The 14128-nt window shown below is 29.2% G+C and overlaps 2 protein-coding genes across 7 annotated transcripts in view; one reads left to right on the plus strand and one right to left on the minus strand.

Moving 5' to 3' along the window:
• The window catches only part of LOC129905836 (mitogen-activated protein kinase-binding protein 1), a 438084-nt gene that overhangs the window by 123363 nt on the left and 300593 nt on the right, over positions 1-14128 (plus strand). The window lies entirely within an intron of this gene.
• Positions 1041-8534, minus strand: LOC129918326 (uncharacterized). Its single transcript, XM_055998840.1, has 6 exons — positions 8321-8534; positions 4494-4624; positions 4000-4158; positions 2890-3447; positions 2662-2824; positions 1041-2595 (listed from the first exon to the last, which is right to left on the minus strand). Exons 1-6 carry the CDS (start codon positions 8532-8534, stop codon positions 2117-2119), a joined length of 1704 nt encoding a protein of 567 aa, XP_055854815.1. The 3' UTR covers positions 1041-2116.

Here is a 14128-nt window from a genome sequence, read left to right on the forward strand (position 1 = left end):
TAGCTTCTTTATGCTTGGACTCATATCTATAACTCCATATATATTTCAAAGGACCAGTTTTTTTAATAATTCTAGAGTAATGATTTAAAAAATGAAATTTTGGCTTAAGGTTTTTCTTAAAAAGGGTCAAATATTTTGTATTATGCATTTCAATTAGTTCTGCAAGGGTTTTAAGAATATTTGAATCAAATCGGCTCAATAATAGCAAATCAATTATTTTCAACAGAATTACGAAAAAATTCCAGACTTCGTTTTCTGCAGGAATCAAATCCCCAATTAATAATGGAAGAAAATGCGTAAATGTCATCATTTCCCTAGCAGACATTTTTAATTTGTTGGTTTTCAAATGGTTTAATTCAATAGGAGGAGATAAATTTCCTATCTCAGTTTCACCATAGACAAACATTTGTTTTCTGTAGTTGAATACTTCTAAAGAAAAAAATTTACGTTCCAAAATAAAATTTAATAATATTTCACAGAGATCATACCTACAAACGCCCTCAAACAAATCGTGAACGATGTCTACAGCGAAATTCTGTGTTATATGAAAAGTTGGTAAGTCGTTGAATAAACTGTTAGCCACTATGGCTGTTTGCTTAACATCATTTTTTCTCAACCCTTCATTATAATTTTCTTCAGTTCTTAAGCATTCAGGATATTCTACACAGTCAAGTTTCATTTCACTCTTTTCTCTTATGCAAAAACGACAGTAATAGTTTGAGTTAAATGAACTTGTGAATCCAAGAATATCATTAAGGCCTAAATTATCGCCAAGAACTGCAGATAAAACGAAAAAAATCTGATGAGAACCAGTTTCATTTTGAACAACTATACAGTCAAACCCGCTTAAGTGAAACGGCAAAATTTCACAATTTCTCTTTTACTTAAGCGGGTTTTTCTCTTAAACGAACCTCTTTTAATTGAAAAAGGATTTTTGGGGATGACAAAAGTGTTTCCGATAAGCGGATTTTTCTCTTAAGAGGGTTTCTCTTAAGCGGGTTTTACTGTACCATTTTGTTCTAATGATTTAAAAACTTCTATCAAAGGCCGAAGAAATGGATCATTGCCGTATATTTTTTTTTCTTTAGTCTTAAAATAAGCTGCTACAAAAATATATTTTAAATTCGAGAGAAGATGTTGGGGTAACGTAGGGAAACTGTAATATACACCACAAATTGAATCGACAGTAGCATGGCTACCTAATGGGTTATTTATCTCAAAATCATCCAAGTATAAGAAAAATGGTATAATAGTTTTACCAGCATAGATAACAGCCGTATTTTTGAAACAAGATGAATTCACTAAATGTGTTATATCACTTTCAGCTAATAATAAATTTAAATTGTTAAGTGTTTGATTCAAAACACCAGGAAGCTCAAAAAACTTACGAAACTGAAATTCAATTGGCATTATACAACCTTGTACATTACTTGCATCTAGTGTTGGTTTTCCCTGTAAGATTATTTCAGATACTTCGTTATTGATAGTAAACATTTGGGGTTTTGCAAATTTGTTAGAATCCAGAATTCGCTGGAAAAGTTTATACTCAGATTTCATATCTGAAAACGGTTCTCCACAAAAATCGAAAAACTCTATAAGATCATCCATTTCTTTGTCTGGAATATAATTCATAATCTTAGTTTTAATACTATTGATTATATTTAAAGTAATTTTAGTAATGCCTTCCTGTATTTGAATAACATCTTTCCTGGTAAAATTATTGTTTGTGTGCAAATTTAAGGAAAATTCTTCACAGCAAGAAGATATTGATTTTTTAAGAGATGAATACTCAGGAATAATTGGAGAAAAGCTTATGTGAGATTGCACAGATGATGTTGACGGTGCAATTATTGGCTCACTATTGCCTTCTACGGTTTCTAAAACATAATGAGAATGATTGATTGAATTTAAAGTTGGGAGTTTAACTGGATTTTTAATTTTTAAATGAATTGTTTTTGTATGTTTTTTAAAAGCTGATAAGTTTGAAAATAATTGATTGCAATTGTCATATATACATGAATAAATATCTGTTGAATTTAACCCATGAATTAATCTAAAATGTGTAACAAGGCCTGCCAACGTCTCGAAATCAAATAGACATTTGAAACATAACATTTTAATAATTTTTAAAGGTTTCTAAAAATTCACTTAATACTGAACTTTTAAAATCATGAACTGTTTTAATTTTAAAAATAAATTTTTGAACAAAAAGCCAAAGCAACTGAGACTCCTTTGGATAGCACAATTCAAAAACGTGAAACGCCTTAAAGCAAATGTCGAAAGCAGCAATAAAAGATGTAAATTTTAAAATTGATTCTCCAATTACTACATAAAACTCAGCCAACTTAGTTATATCCTCACCAATTACGATCATATATGGTTGGATTGTCCCTTTTGTTTCCATATAAAATTTAAGTTTTTCCTCGCGTGTTCTTTGTAGGTCATTGAGTGTATGAATATGCACTATGCAACTATTTATTGCATCACTGATAGTTGTTTTTTTAACGGATGTACTTGCCTGATTTTTTATTGTAATTCTCGACGTCGGCTTTAAGACGGTGTTCAACAGCATAACCATAATGCAATCCTTGGAGTCTGAAATTATTTAAATTAATTATTTTGATTTGTATGAATTTGAGTAAAGATATTTTTTAAATTTACTTTTATCAATATCTTTGAAAGATAATTTTTCATATAATAATTTATACTGCTTGTCCTTAATGTGTTTTCCGTAGAACGTATTTAGAGATTTTTCAATCTCACTCCAAATATTTATGAGGTCGAACTGATGGGATGGATACAAAGTTTCGAAGTCAAAGTCAATCTATAAATAGGATTGTTAGAATTCAAAAACAAAAATCGAATCTTTAATAATTTTTAAAATCTTACAAATTTTTCTCCCCCGGCCTGCTTAAAAAAGGGGTATTCCTCAAATATCTCAGATATATTCTTGAGTTTTAATATTTCTGAGCGCCGGTAAGCGTACGTTTTCTTCCAATATTCGAGTGCTTCGTCCTCATAATTTTGCATTATTTTCATTTTATTTTTTAATGAAACATTTTGAATCTCAGGTTTAAATTCTTCTGTGTCAACTTTTAAAATTTTTGTATCCAATGTTTGGTCTACCGGACGCTTTCGTTTGTTCCGGTTAATATTATTAAACCTGTTGAACAGAAGCCCGCTTGGATTTGGTTTTTCGTGCGGCTGTCTTGCAATGAAGTAAATATCCTTCTTTTCGGTTGGGAATAATTCAACTATTTGATCGGCTATTTTGTCTAAATGTTTCGATCCTGGGGCATTATATATATCTTTTGTGGAGTCATAAAAAAACTCAACGATGGTATTCACAAGAATTTTTCTGTTTTCTTTTTCCAGTTTATTATGTTTTTTGTAGAAAGCCAGTAAGCCCTGTCCAGCAAATGATGCTGTTAGAATTTCCCGTAGATGCTAATGTAAAAATTTATATTTAAATAGAGACATCATATTATGTATCTTTCGCACCGCACTTTGAAATGGATAATATCACAACACAAAGCTGTATTTTATAATTGAATTTGGGAACAACTCTCATCACTTTTTTATTATTTAAAAAAAGCATATCTTAGTAACATTTTGATGGTGAATTTTTCAAAAAAAGGAACAAATCGTCCCGTTTCTGCTTGAACCTCGTAAATACATTTTTTTAAAGATTTGTTTTTTCTCTTAAACATTGCTCTCAAACTTACAGAAAGAATAGATACAAGGGTTTTAGTTAAGAAACAACTCAATCAATATGTCTTAAACACAACTTCATTTCCTTTTGTTCAATTTATATTTTTAATTTAAAGAAAAATGTATATTTCTTTTAAGAACTGAACAAAATTTTCTGTGTAGATACGTGGTTCACGCAGAAACGGAACGAAATATAGCTTTGAACATTTCGAGGTCAAACTTTTTTTTTTGTGAAACTACCCATTTCAACGTGAATCTAAATAAGTTTGGATAAATGAATGTATGTACCGTGATTTGCTTTATTAAAAGTTCGGAGCTGTTCGATGTTATTGAATAGCTGGACTGTGGAGCACTACTGCTACTAGGCCCAGTCTCATTTTTTTTTAGCCAACTGCAAACATTTGAATGACAGGATATTGTGGTTGCTGTTGGTATTTCTTCGGGGAACTAATTTTATTACAAAAAAAAAAAAAACAGATTTTAAAAAAAGTAAATAGGTACTAAGACAAGACTTAAAAATCTGTGATAATACACAAACCCGATATGTCAAAATTTAAACAGAAAATACATGTATTCCTTATCCCAATTCTTAAAAAAAAAATGGAACTGTGCAGACATGAATATATTTCGAAAATTCAAATGCGTTTATTTTGAATATTACGCTTATTATTATGATTATTTACAGTTAGACTTTAAACATTCAAAAATATTTCCATAAAACCTGACACACCGAGTTTGCATTAAAAAAATATATCCCATAAATATTGCAATTAAGTAATTACATTTTTAAGTTTCCATGAAAACAGCTTATGTTTGAATTCCACCTGAAGACCTATATTTTCTCTCCCAGGAAAAATTTTATCTATATCTTCCTTACTGAGGTATCGGAGTCTTTCAAACGTGATTCCGCAAACTGTTAAAAGAAGATTTAGTATTACAACATAAAAATATAAGGTAATGTGATTATTATTTGAATAAGGTTTTTATGATACATAAATGTGCACAAGTCCGACGAAAAATGATGTTAACATTTATTAAACTAAAGAAAATTACACTTGTTGACAGCCAAAATGGACACTCAATACCACTATTTTTTTCAAACGTACATTGACCTCAGAGACTCGAAAGTCACATTGAAAAAAATTGCAAGGATAGGTACATTTTCGAGATATGATTTTTCAAAGTTTTTTGTTTTTTGTTATTCAAGCATAATTAGTATTCGGGCTAAATATCGAGTCATAAATGACCAATTTCAACAGAAGGAACAGCACTTGCACTATATGTTAAATTTAAATCGAATAACTTTAATTTTTGATAAATTTAATTCAAATAACCATTTGAAGAAATGGTCCTCAATAGGAGCGGGTGAAAATTCTGGCTTCGAAATTCTGGTTTTCAAAATTCTGCTTTTTAAAATTTTGTTTTTCAAAATTTTGCTTTTCATAATTTTGTTTTACAAAATTCCGGGCTTGGAAAATGTTAAAAAGCGCGCGCTTTTTTCTATTTTTTCAGAATTTTGTATAACAGAATTATGAAAATCAGAACTTTGGAAAACAGAACTTTAAAGACAGAATTAAAAAAAAAAAAAAAAACAGAATTATGAAAAGCAAAATTTTGAAAAACAAAATTTTAAAAAGCAGAATTTTAAAAAGCGGAATTTTGAAAGACAATATAAAAAAAGCAGAATTTTGAAAAACAGAATTTTCTTGAAAAAAGCAGAATTATGAAAAAAAGAATTACGAAAAGCAGAGTTTAAAAAAAAGAATTTTTACCCCGGCAGAATTTTGACCCCAACGCGTCCTCAATCACAGAATAAAAAAAAAATAATATAATAAACTTTAGAGGACTTTTTTCATACTTTTCGTAATAAAATATGAATTAATCTTAAAGAAAAGTTTGGTGTTTAATTCAGAAGAGGAAAATGTATGTATTATAGTTTTGAAAATATAAAAACTACTTATATTTTTTTTTAGATGAAAACTGAATGTTTGTATTGAAATAATTGTTTTTTAAGACTTTGACAAACAAGATCTTCAATTTTTTTCTATTTAACCTTCAACAAAAAAAGTTTCGAATGGAGACAAAATAATAATATATTTGAATGTTGACCTTTGAAAAAAAACTGCGACGGTTCGAAAGATTTTGAATTTTTTATTTTCAGAAAGAATTTTTTTTGTTAAAATTTCCTTTAAAAAATTGATTTTTTTTTTAATTTTTAGATTCATTGCACTAATACCTTCATCTGAAGTGACCCAGAGACCCGAGTACCTTCTTTTTCCTTATTTATTCAGTTTCAAGTGCCGGTCTTTGTGGTGAGATTGCTCATTTATGACTCAAGATATAGCGCGAACACTAATTATGCTTGGAAAACCAACCATAAAAAATTTTAAAAAATCATATCAAGAAAACCTATCCACAAACATTTTTTTTTTAAATAAGATTTTCGAGTTCTCTGCGTTTAAATCTATATAAAAAGTATAATTGCATTTGGTGTCCAAAAAATTTTTAATTTTGTAATATTAATTTTAAAAAAATGGAAGACCATGTTTTTGTACCTTTTTTAACAAAAACATTTGTTTATTCATACCTGACTTGGAATCCAATTGTTGTATACCTAACAAACTCAGATTTTTTTTATAATACAAACAAGAATAATTATTCTTGAAAACTATTAATTTTTATTACTTTAATATATATACATACATCGATATATTTTGTAACAGTAAATCTACATTTTGTGGTACCCAGTTCGCACATAAGTTGTTTATTTTGATATTTTGTAATATCAATTGTACATCTTAGCTTTCAGTAAAAATGTGGAATTGATATTAAAAAATATCAAAATAAAGAATTCATGTGCGAACGGTACTCAGCTGTCACATGAATTCTTTACTTTGATATTTTTTAATATCAATTCTACATTTTTTCTGAAAGCTAAAATGTACAATTGATATTACAAAATATCAAAATAAACAACTTATGTGACAGCTGAGTACCGTTCGCACATGAATTCTTTATTTTGATATTTTTTAATATCAATTCCACATTTTTTCTGAAAGCTAAAATGTACAATTGATATTACAAAATATCAAAATAAACAACTTATGTGCGAACTGGGTACCACAAAATGTAGATTTACTGTTACAAAATATATCGATGTATGTATATATGTATATTAGGGTGGGTCAAAAAAATCGAAATTCTTTTTTTTGATTTGGTACTCCGAAAAATCGATTGCTAGACCCCTCTAGAATATACACACCAAATATGAGCTCTTTATATTAATGGGAAGGTCCTCCGCTTTGCAATTTTCCATTTTTACATCAAGCTTCTACTAAAAAAAAATATTTTTTTTATTAATTGACTTTTTAGCAAATTTCTTTTCAGATTCTTGTAGGAAATTGAACGCTCTACAAAAAAGGCCTTATACACTTTTTTCGTTTATCTAACCGTTGAATAGATATTTGAGGTAAACAAATCGAGAAAATCTTTAAAAATTCGTTTTTTGGTCTTAATTTTGTAACAAACTGAAAAATTATAATCATCAAACGCGCAAGACATATTCTTGTTGGAAATTGACTGCTCCACAAAAAAGGTCTTGTTAACTTTTTTCATTAATCTAACCATTCTAAAGATATTAGAGGTCAAAGTTAAAAAAAATATAAAAACTTTTTATATTTTTATAAAAATTCCAATTCACTGAAACTTCATTATTTTCAAATTAGCAAGAAATATTCTTGTAGGGGCTTAAACGTTCTACAAAAAATTCCTTGGCATCAAATTGATTGCTTTAACCGTTTAGAAGATATTCGTATCCAAACCAATGCTCACTGATTTCAATAGTTTTCTTATGACCCGTATGCATTGCGATTTGGATACGAATATCTTCTAAACGGTTAAAGCAATCAATTTGATGCCAAGGAATTTTTTGTAGAACGTTTAAGCCCCTACAAGAATACGTCTTGTTAAATTGAAAACAATGAATTTTCAGTGAACTGGAAAATTTTTTAAAATATAAAATGTTTTTATAATTTTTTTTAACTTTGACCTCGAATATCTTTAGAATGGTTAGATTAATGAAAAAAGTTAACGAGACCTTTTTTGTGGAGCAGTCAATTTCCAACAAGAATATGTCTTGCGCGTTTGATGATTATAATTTTTCAGTTTGTTACAAAATTAAGACCAAAAAACGAATTTTTAAAGATTTTCTCGATTTGTTTACCTCAAATATCTATTCAACGGTTAGATAAACGAAAAAAGTGTATAAGGCCTTTTTTGTAGAGCGTTCAATTTCCTACAAGAATCTGAAAAGAAATTTGCTAAAAAGTCAATTAATAAAAAAAATATTTTTTTTTAGTAGAAGCTTGATGTAAAAATGGAAAATTGCAAAGCGGAGGACCTTCCCATTAATATAAAGAGCTCATATTTGGTGTGTATATTCTAGAGGGGTCTAGCAATCGATTTTTCGGAGTACCAAATCAAAAAAAAAAATTTCGATTTTTTTGACCCACCCTAATGTATATGAATATAACATATTTGTGTTTTGCAGAAACAAATTTAATAATTTTATAAAAAACAAATAGAATTAAGAAGTTAAGTAGGTACTTACATTTTAACTCATCATAGGTTTCTGTTAAATCCCACTCTTTTAACAAATTTTGTAGGTCTCCTGCAGCCTCGGCTTCAGATTCTTCTTTCTTTTTAGCATTTAAATAAAGTGTTTTAACTTCATCTTCGCTTAATACAATACAGTCACTGTAAGTGACAATATTTTCACTGTCATTTTTAGACAAATCGTCACATTCACTACTTTTTTTTTCCATTTTTATTTTTTTCCCGATTAATTTACAACGTGCTCGCACAAGTCAGTGATTTGCAATGAGATGAGAACAAAACTAATAGTTCCATTCCAAGAAATATCCCGTTAAGTTTTTCACCGATTGATATTTTAAAATATCAAAAAAATGGTAAAAATGTATTTTCTGTATGAAGTTGACAATAAAAATATCATTATGAAAGTGGTATTGAAAAACATAATTGGAATTTGAAACAGATGAAAAACTGATATGAAAAAATGATAATAAAATATCAAAAAAAATTTCAAAAATGTGATATTTAAATATCATCCTGATAATAAAAATATTGTTTTGATATTTTAATTATCATGAAACACATTTTATAGAGCATTTTTTGCTGATATTTGAAAAATGTTAATTTGATATTTAAAAAATGTTAAATTGATATTGGTTTTTTTTTTCGGTGCATGCCGAGCCGTAATTTGCTAGCTAGACATCTTATTTAGTGTGTTGTGGTTGATTTTAGGGAACCTGTGGTCCTAAGATAGCTGCAGCAAAGCATGTCATCGCTCTTCATTGAATAAGCCCATCGAAATCCGTTACAAGGTACCCCCAGTTATAAATGAACGTCTATCTGTACCATCATAATTAGCGCTAAAAATATCACGTCTAATATAGTAGACTCGCCCTTCAATGCAATCTATGTCAAAACCCGGGCGAAAATCATTATGTTCAACACCAGTTATAAGTTTTCCATCAAAAGATAATCGCTTTATACCATTTTCCAGAGATCGAAAGTAAAAGTCAACTTTTTCGCAGGTCTTTAAATAACACACATTTATTGAGATTTTTATTTACGATCCCTTAATAACCGGTTCACTCACAAAAGTGTTTTTTTTGGTTTCCGTCAGTGGGAAACTTTTATTTTCTTTTTTTTTTAGGTTTTGGTCAACAGATGACTTTTATCGCTGAGAGAAAAAAATAAAAGTCTTTTGGTGACTTTTATCGCTGAGAGAAAAAAATAAAAGTCTTTTGGTTACTAACAACCAAGATTTACAAATTTACGCTATAATATACACCCGGCATATTGTTGACGTCATCTGAATTTGATTTTCTTGCATTGTTGTTGCTTTGTCAATGTTGGAAACTGTTCAAGATGGTCAATTTTATAAGGTGAAAGCGAGACACATTTCAAATGTAAGAGAATAAAAAAATGTCAGTAAAAGAAAAAAACTAAAGTTAAATTTAGGTGACGCACATAGGAGTATTTCGATCAAAAACCTGGACAAAATTATTTTTTGAAGTAAAACTAATTATTTTTGCTAGAAATTATTATTTATGCAAGGAAATAATTTTTTTCAGGAAAACTTTAAAAACGCTTGTGAGAAGAAAAACTAAAAAAAAATAGTATGAAATTTCATACACTCAAAATGTGAAAAAATAAAATATCTAAAATATTAGAGCTTCTAGAATGGAACCATTGTGATTTTTAGGCTTAGTGAATCCAAATGCATTAAATTCAATAAATAAAATTTCTGGAAAATGTTAAGAACCAGTTAAAATAAAACGTAGGGCGTATGAGTGATTTTACTAAAAGTAAAAATTTCACTCGCAAATTATTTTGCTAATCGCAAAAAATCGCACCCAATTTTTTGATATTAAATTTAAAGAATAGTCAAAGTTATCATAAATCTATGTATCGAAGCAGAATAGGAGGGAATACTATAACAAAACACTTAGACTTTAAAAAAAAGCAATAAAAATATCTATATGCGGCAGACTCTTTTCCCACTGTCATTTACTCAAACAAAAAAAATTTAATATTTCTATAACTACTCTTTAATTATTATTCAATACCTGCAATTGTATTTTTCATATGAAAAATTTAATGTTTAAAAGCACACTTGCTCACAATCAATTTCCTAACAATACTCATAAAATCACCAAAAATTACGAAAAAATTCCAGAAAATAAACAGCTGACTTTGAACTTGTTTTGACACACCTAACTCTTTACCACAAAAAAAGAAGTGCATCATATGATCCCATGTATATTTAGCATCCGCTTTATAAAAACTTTAATTCAAAATTTTGATTTCTAGAAAATCGACTTTTGTCCAGCTTTTCGACCAGAATACTCCTATGTGTGACGTCACGTTTATAGAGAGAGATAGGATGATGAAAGTTGTATAGTAGGGTGGGTCAAAAAAATCAAAATTCGTTTTTTTGATTTGGTACCTCGAAAACTCGATTGCTAGACACCTCTAGAATATACCCACCAAATATGAGCTCTTTATCTTAATGTGAAGGTCTTCCGCTTTTCAATATTTTTTTACATATTCTTGTAGAAAATTGAACTCTCTACAAATAAGGTTAAATACACTTTTTTGAATTGCCTAACCGTTTAGTAGATATTTGAGGTCCAAAAATCGAGAAAATCTTTAAAAATTCGTTTTTTGTTCTTAATTTTGTAACAAATTGAAAAATTATAATAATCAAACGCGCATGAAATATTCTTGTAGGAAACAGATTGCTCCACAAAAAAGGTCTTATTAACTTTTCTTATTAATCTAACCATTTGAAAGATATTCGAGGTCAAAGTTAAACAAAAATATAAAAACTTTTTTACTTTTCAAAATTTTCTTATTCACTGAAAAGTCATTATTATTAAATTAGTAAGATGGATTATTGTAGGGGCTTAAATGTTCTACAAAAAAGTCCTGGGCCTCAAATTGGTTGCTTTAACCGTTTAGAAGATATTCGCATCCAAACCAATGCCCACTGATTTCAATGAACGGGAAAGTCTGGTATTGGAAAATGTCTCAATGCTTAGTGCAATTTTTTTGGACCCGAGACTTAATTTAATATTAAACAATAATCAAAAAACATTGGCTTAAACACACTTAAAAAAAAATTGCTAAGAATTTATTAAGTATAAAACAGGTACAAAATTAAAACAGGAAATCGATTTTCCTTCTTGTCTTGTATGTTTTTACTTGCGATATAGGTACTATATATCAAGTTATGCATTCGTACAAAAAAAAAAAATGAGATAACATTTTTCCATGACATTACGATGGTAGACAATGCCAAAAAAGTGGGTCCCGGAAGTCCGTCTGTCTGTCTGTCAGTCTGTCAGTCTGTCAGTCTGTCAGTCTGTCAGTCTGTCAGTCTGTCAGTCTGTCAGTCTGTCAGTCTGTCTGTCTGTATAAGGAGCTACAGCCTAAACAGATGGACCGATTAATGTCAAACTTGGTATGCAGCGTTATTTGGCGACTCTCCAGAGGTACTTGTCATATACCGATTTTAGTAAAATTGAAATATCTCAAAAACGGCTCCAACGATTTTGTTTAAAAAATTCAAATGTTAGTTTTAAGCTAAGGTCTATCTTTCAATGAAAAAATTTTTTTTTGAAAATCATTATTAACGGTACCTGCCATAGAACCGTTTTTTTTTTTTCAAATCCGATTATCTCCGAAACGGCTTATTCGATTTCAACGAAACTTTTTGTGAAGAAGCATTTATATAATAAACTAGCTCACCCGACGGACTTCGTTCCGCATTTTTTAGTATTTATTTCCAATTTTTGGCTTTGTAATGTGTTAACCTTTTCCAATACAAAAGAATCGGGCCACAACTTGATATATGGAGCACAAACATAAAATTGTATGAAGTATTAAAAAAGCAAACCGTTTGTTTGACAGCTATTATAATTTTAATTGGAATGTGTACGAAGTTTCATTAATATTATTATTAAGGTATAACAACATAAATCTTCATGGGAAAGCAAAATCTATGTCCTTAAAAGATCCTATTGAGTTAGAATAGTTTTGCTTTCCCAGGCGATATGTATGTTGTATGCATGCCACTGTTTTTTTCTGTTATTGGCAAGGGTTTTTTTGCGTCAAATAGTAAAAAAAAATGTTTTTAAAAACAAAATCTTATGTGCCTCGAAATCCTTTCAATCACTTGCAATCGCTACTAAAATTTGATATTTTTTGGCTATTTAGGAAATTCAAAAAGTAGCGATCTTTCTTTGTAAATTAAAAAAAAACCCACTTAAAATGAAAAAATTCCGTCTTAATTCTATACATACGTCTAAATATTTAAACATTTTCTTAAAAAGATTAAATCATTTTAAATTAATGCGGAAATTGTATTAATAAATTGGTAGTTGAAACAACTTAAACAAATTTTAAGTTTCAGTTTATCATACCAATTTTCAACTGTGAGATAGCTTAGTGGTAAACAATTTTATTTGAGGAAATAACATTTTAAAAAGTTAAATCATGTTTGTTTTGTTAGCCTTGAATATAAGCTCTTTGAACCCCAAATATTGAATTTGCTCATAACTTGACAGCAGCGCCATGTAACAGGTCCAACTATAAAACAAAACCTGGGGTCAAATTACGGCATACGTTCGTTAACGAATGGTTGCTATGTGTCCCTTTCGTTTTCTTATAATTAAATAGAGACATAAATAGTCAAAACATTATCGTATGATCGTAATCGTGTGCCGTAATTCGGCCCCTGTTATCAAACGCAAAAAATTTCATAAAAGTCTATACAGCCGTCGGACTCCAAATATGTAATTTAACTATAACTTAACAACAGCGTCGAGTCTTTCGAACTCCAAATATCGAATATTTGCCTATAATTTGACAATAGCGCCACCTACCGCATACAATTATAATTTACAAAACATGGATGGACCTTATCACACAAACGAACTTTCACAAAAATCTGTCTTTTGGACTCCAAATATGAAATTTGTCTCTACATACTTCGGCAACAGCGCCACCTACCGGGTCCAATTTATGAAACAAAACATGTTTCGAATGAATTTTATCAGACACAAAAAATTTCACAAAAATCTGTCCAGTCGCTCGTTCAAAATATGCAATTTTCCTAAAACTTGATAACAGTCCCAACTTGGGTCCAATCATGAAACAAAACTTGTCCCGAGTGAACCTTGTTATAACACAAAATTTCACAAAAATCTGTCCAGTTATTCGACCCCAAATTTGGAATTTGCCTATAACTTGACAGCAGAGCCACCTACCGGGTTCAATTATAAAATAAAACCTGTTTCGGATGGACCCTTTCACATACATTTTTACACAAAATTTCAGAAGAATCTGTCTAGTCGTTTAGGAGTAAGGTCACAAACAAACGCACAGGAGAAATATATATAATAGATACAAACCATAACTCTGATTGATGGTGTCATCATACACACACACTTTTCTGGTTTCACGATATGTGGATTTAATGTCTCAAGACGAATAATTATTTGTTTCACTCAAATCAGGCTTTTTTTAATTATTTTGAAAGCTTTACAAATTAAGCTTAGTTAAAATTTTTAAAAAGCGAGAGTGTTTTTTTATTCGTACAAATTGACAGCTATGTAAAGATGCGAGAAAAGGTATTATTTTTTTTTTGATACAAACCATCTACATTAATATCTTTCAAACAAAAAAAAAATTAACAAAATCGGACCAGCCAAACGCGAGTTTATCGGCCACACACACTAAATGAACTCTTTTTTATATATAAGATAATATTAAATATAAACCAAAAATAAAATTTCCAAAAAAATAATTTTTGGATTTAAAAAAAAAA

Source organism: Episyrphus balteatus, chromosome 1 (assembly GCF_945859705.1).
Source record: "Episyrphus balteatus chromosome 1, idEpiBalt1.1, whole genome shotgun sequence".
NCBI lineage: Eukaryota > Metazoa > Arthropoda > Insecta > Diptera > Syrphidae > Episyrphus > Episyrphus balteatus.

What these genes read in the sequence shown, in the direction of transcription:
- LOC129918326 (XM_055998840.1), bottom strand. Translation starts at nt 8,534, where the DNA reads ATGGAAAAAAAAAGTAGTGAATGTGACGATTTGTCTAAAAATGACAGT. An exon ending in TTTCATGGAAACTTAAAAAT is followed by an intron (nt 4,159 to 4,493) that starts GTAATTACTTAA and finishes TAATAAAATTAG; the next exon opens with TTCCCCGAAGAAATACCAAC. An exon ending in AGGCCGGGGGAGAAAAATTT is followed by an intron (nt 2,825 to 2,889) that starts GTAAGATTTTAA and finishes TCCTATTTATAG; the next exon opens with ATTGACTTTGACTTCGAAAC.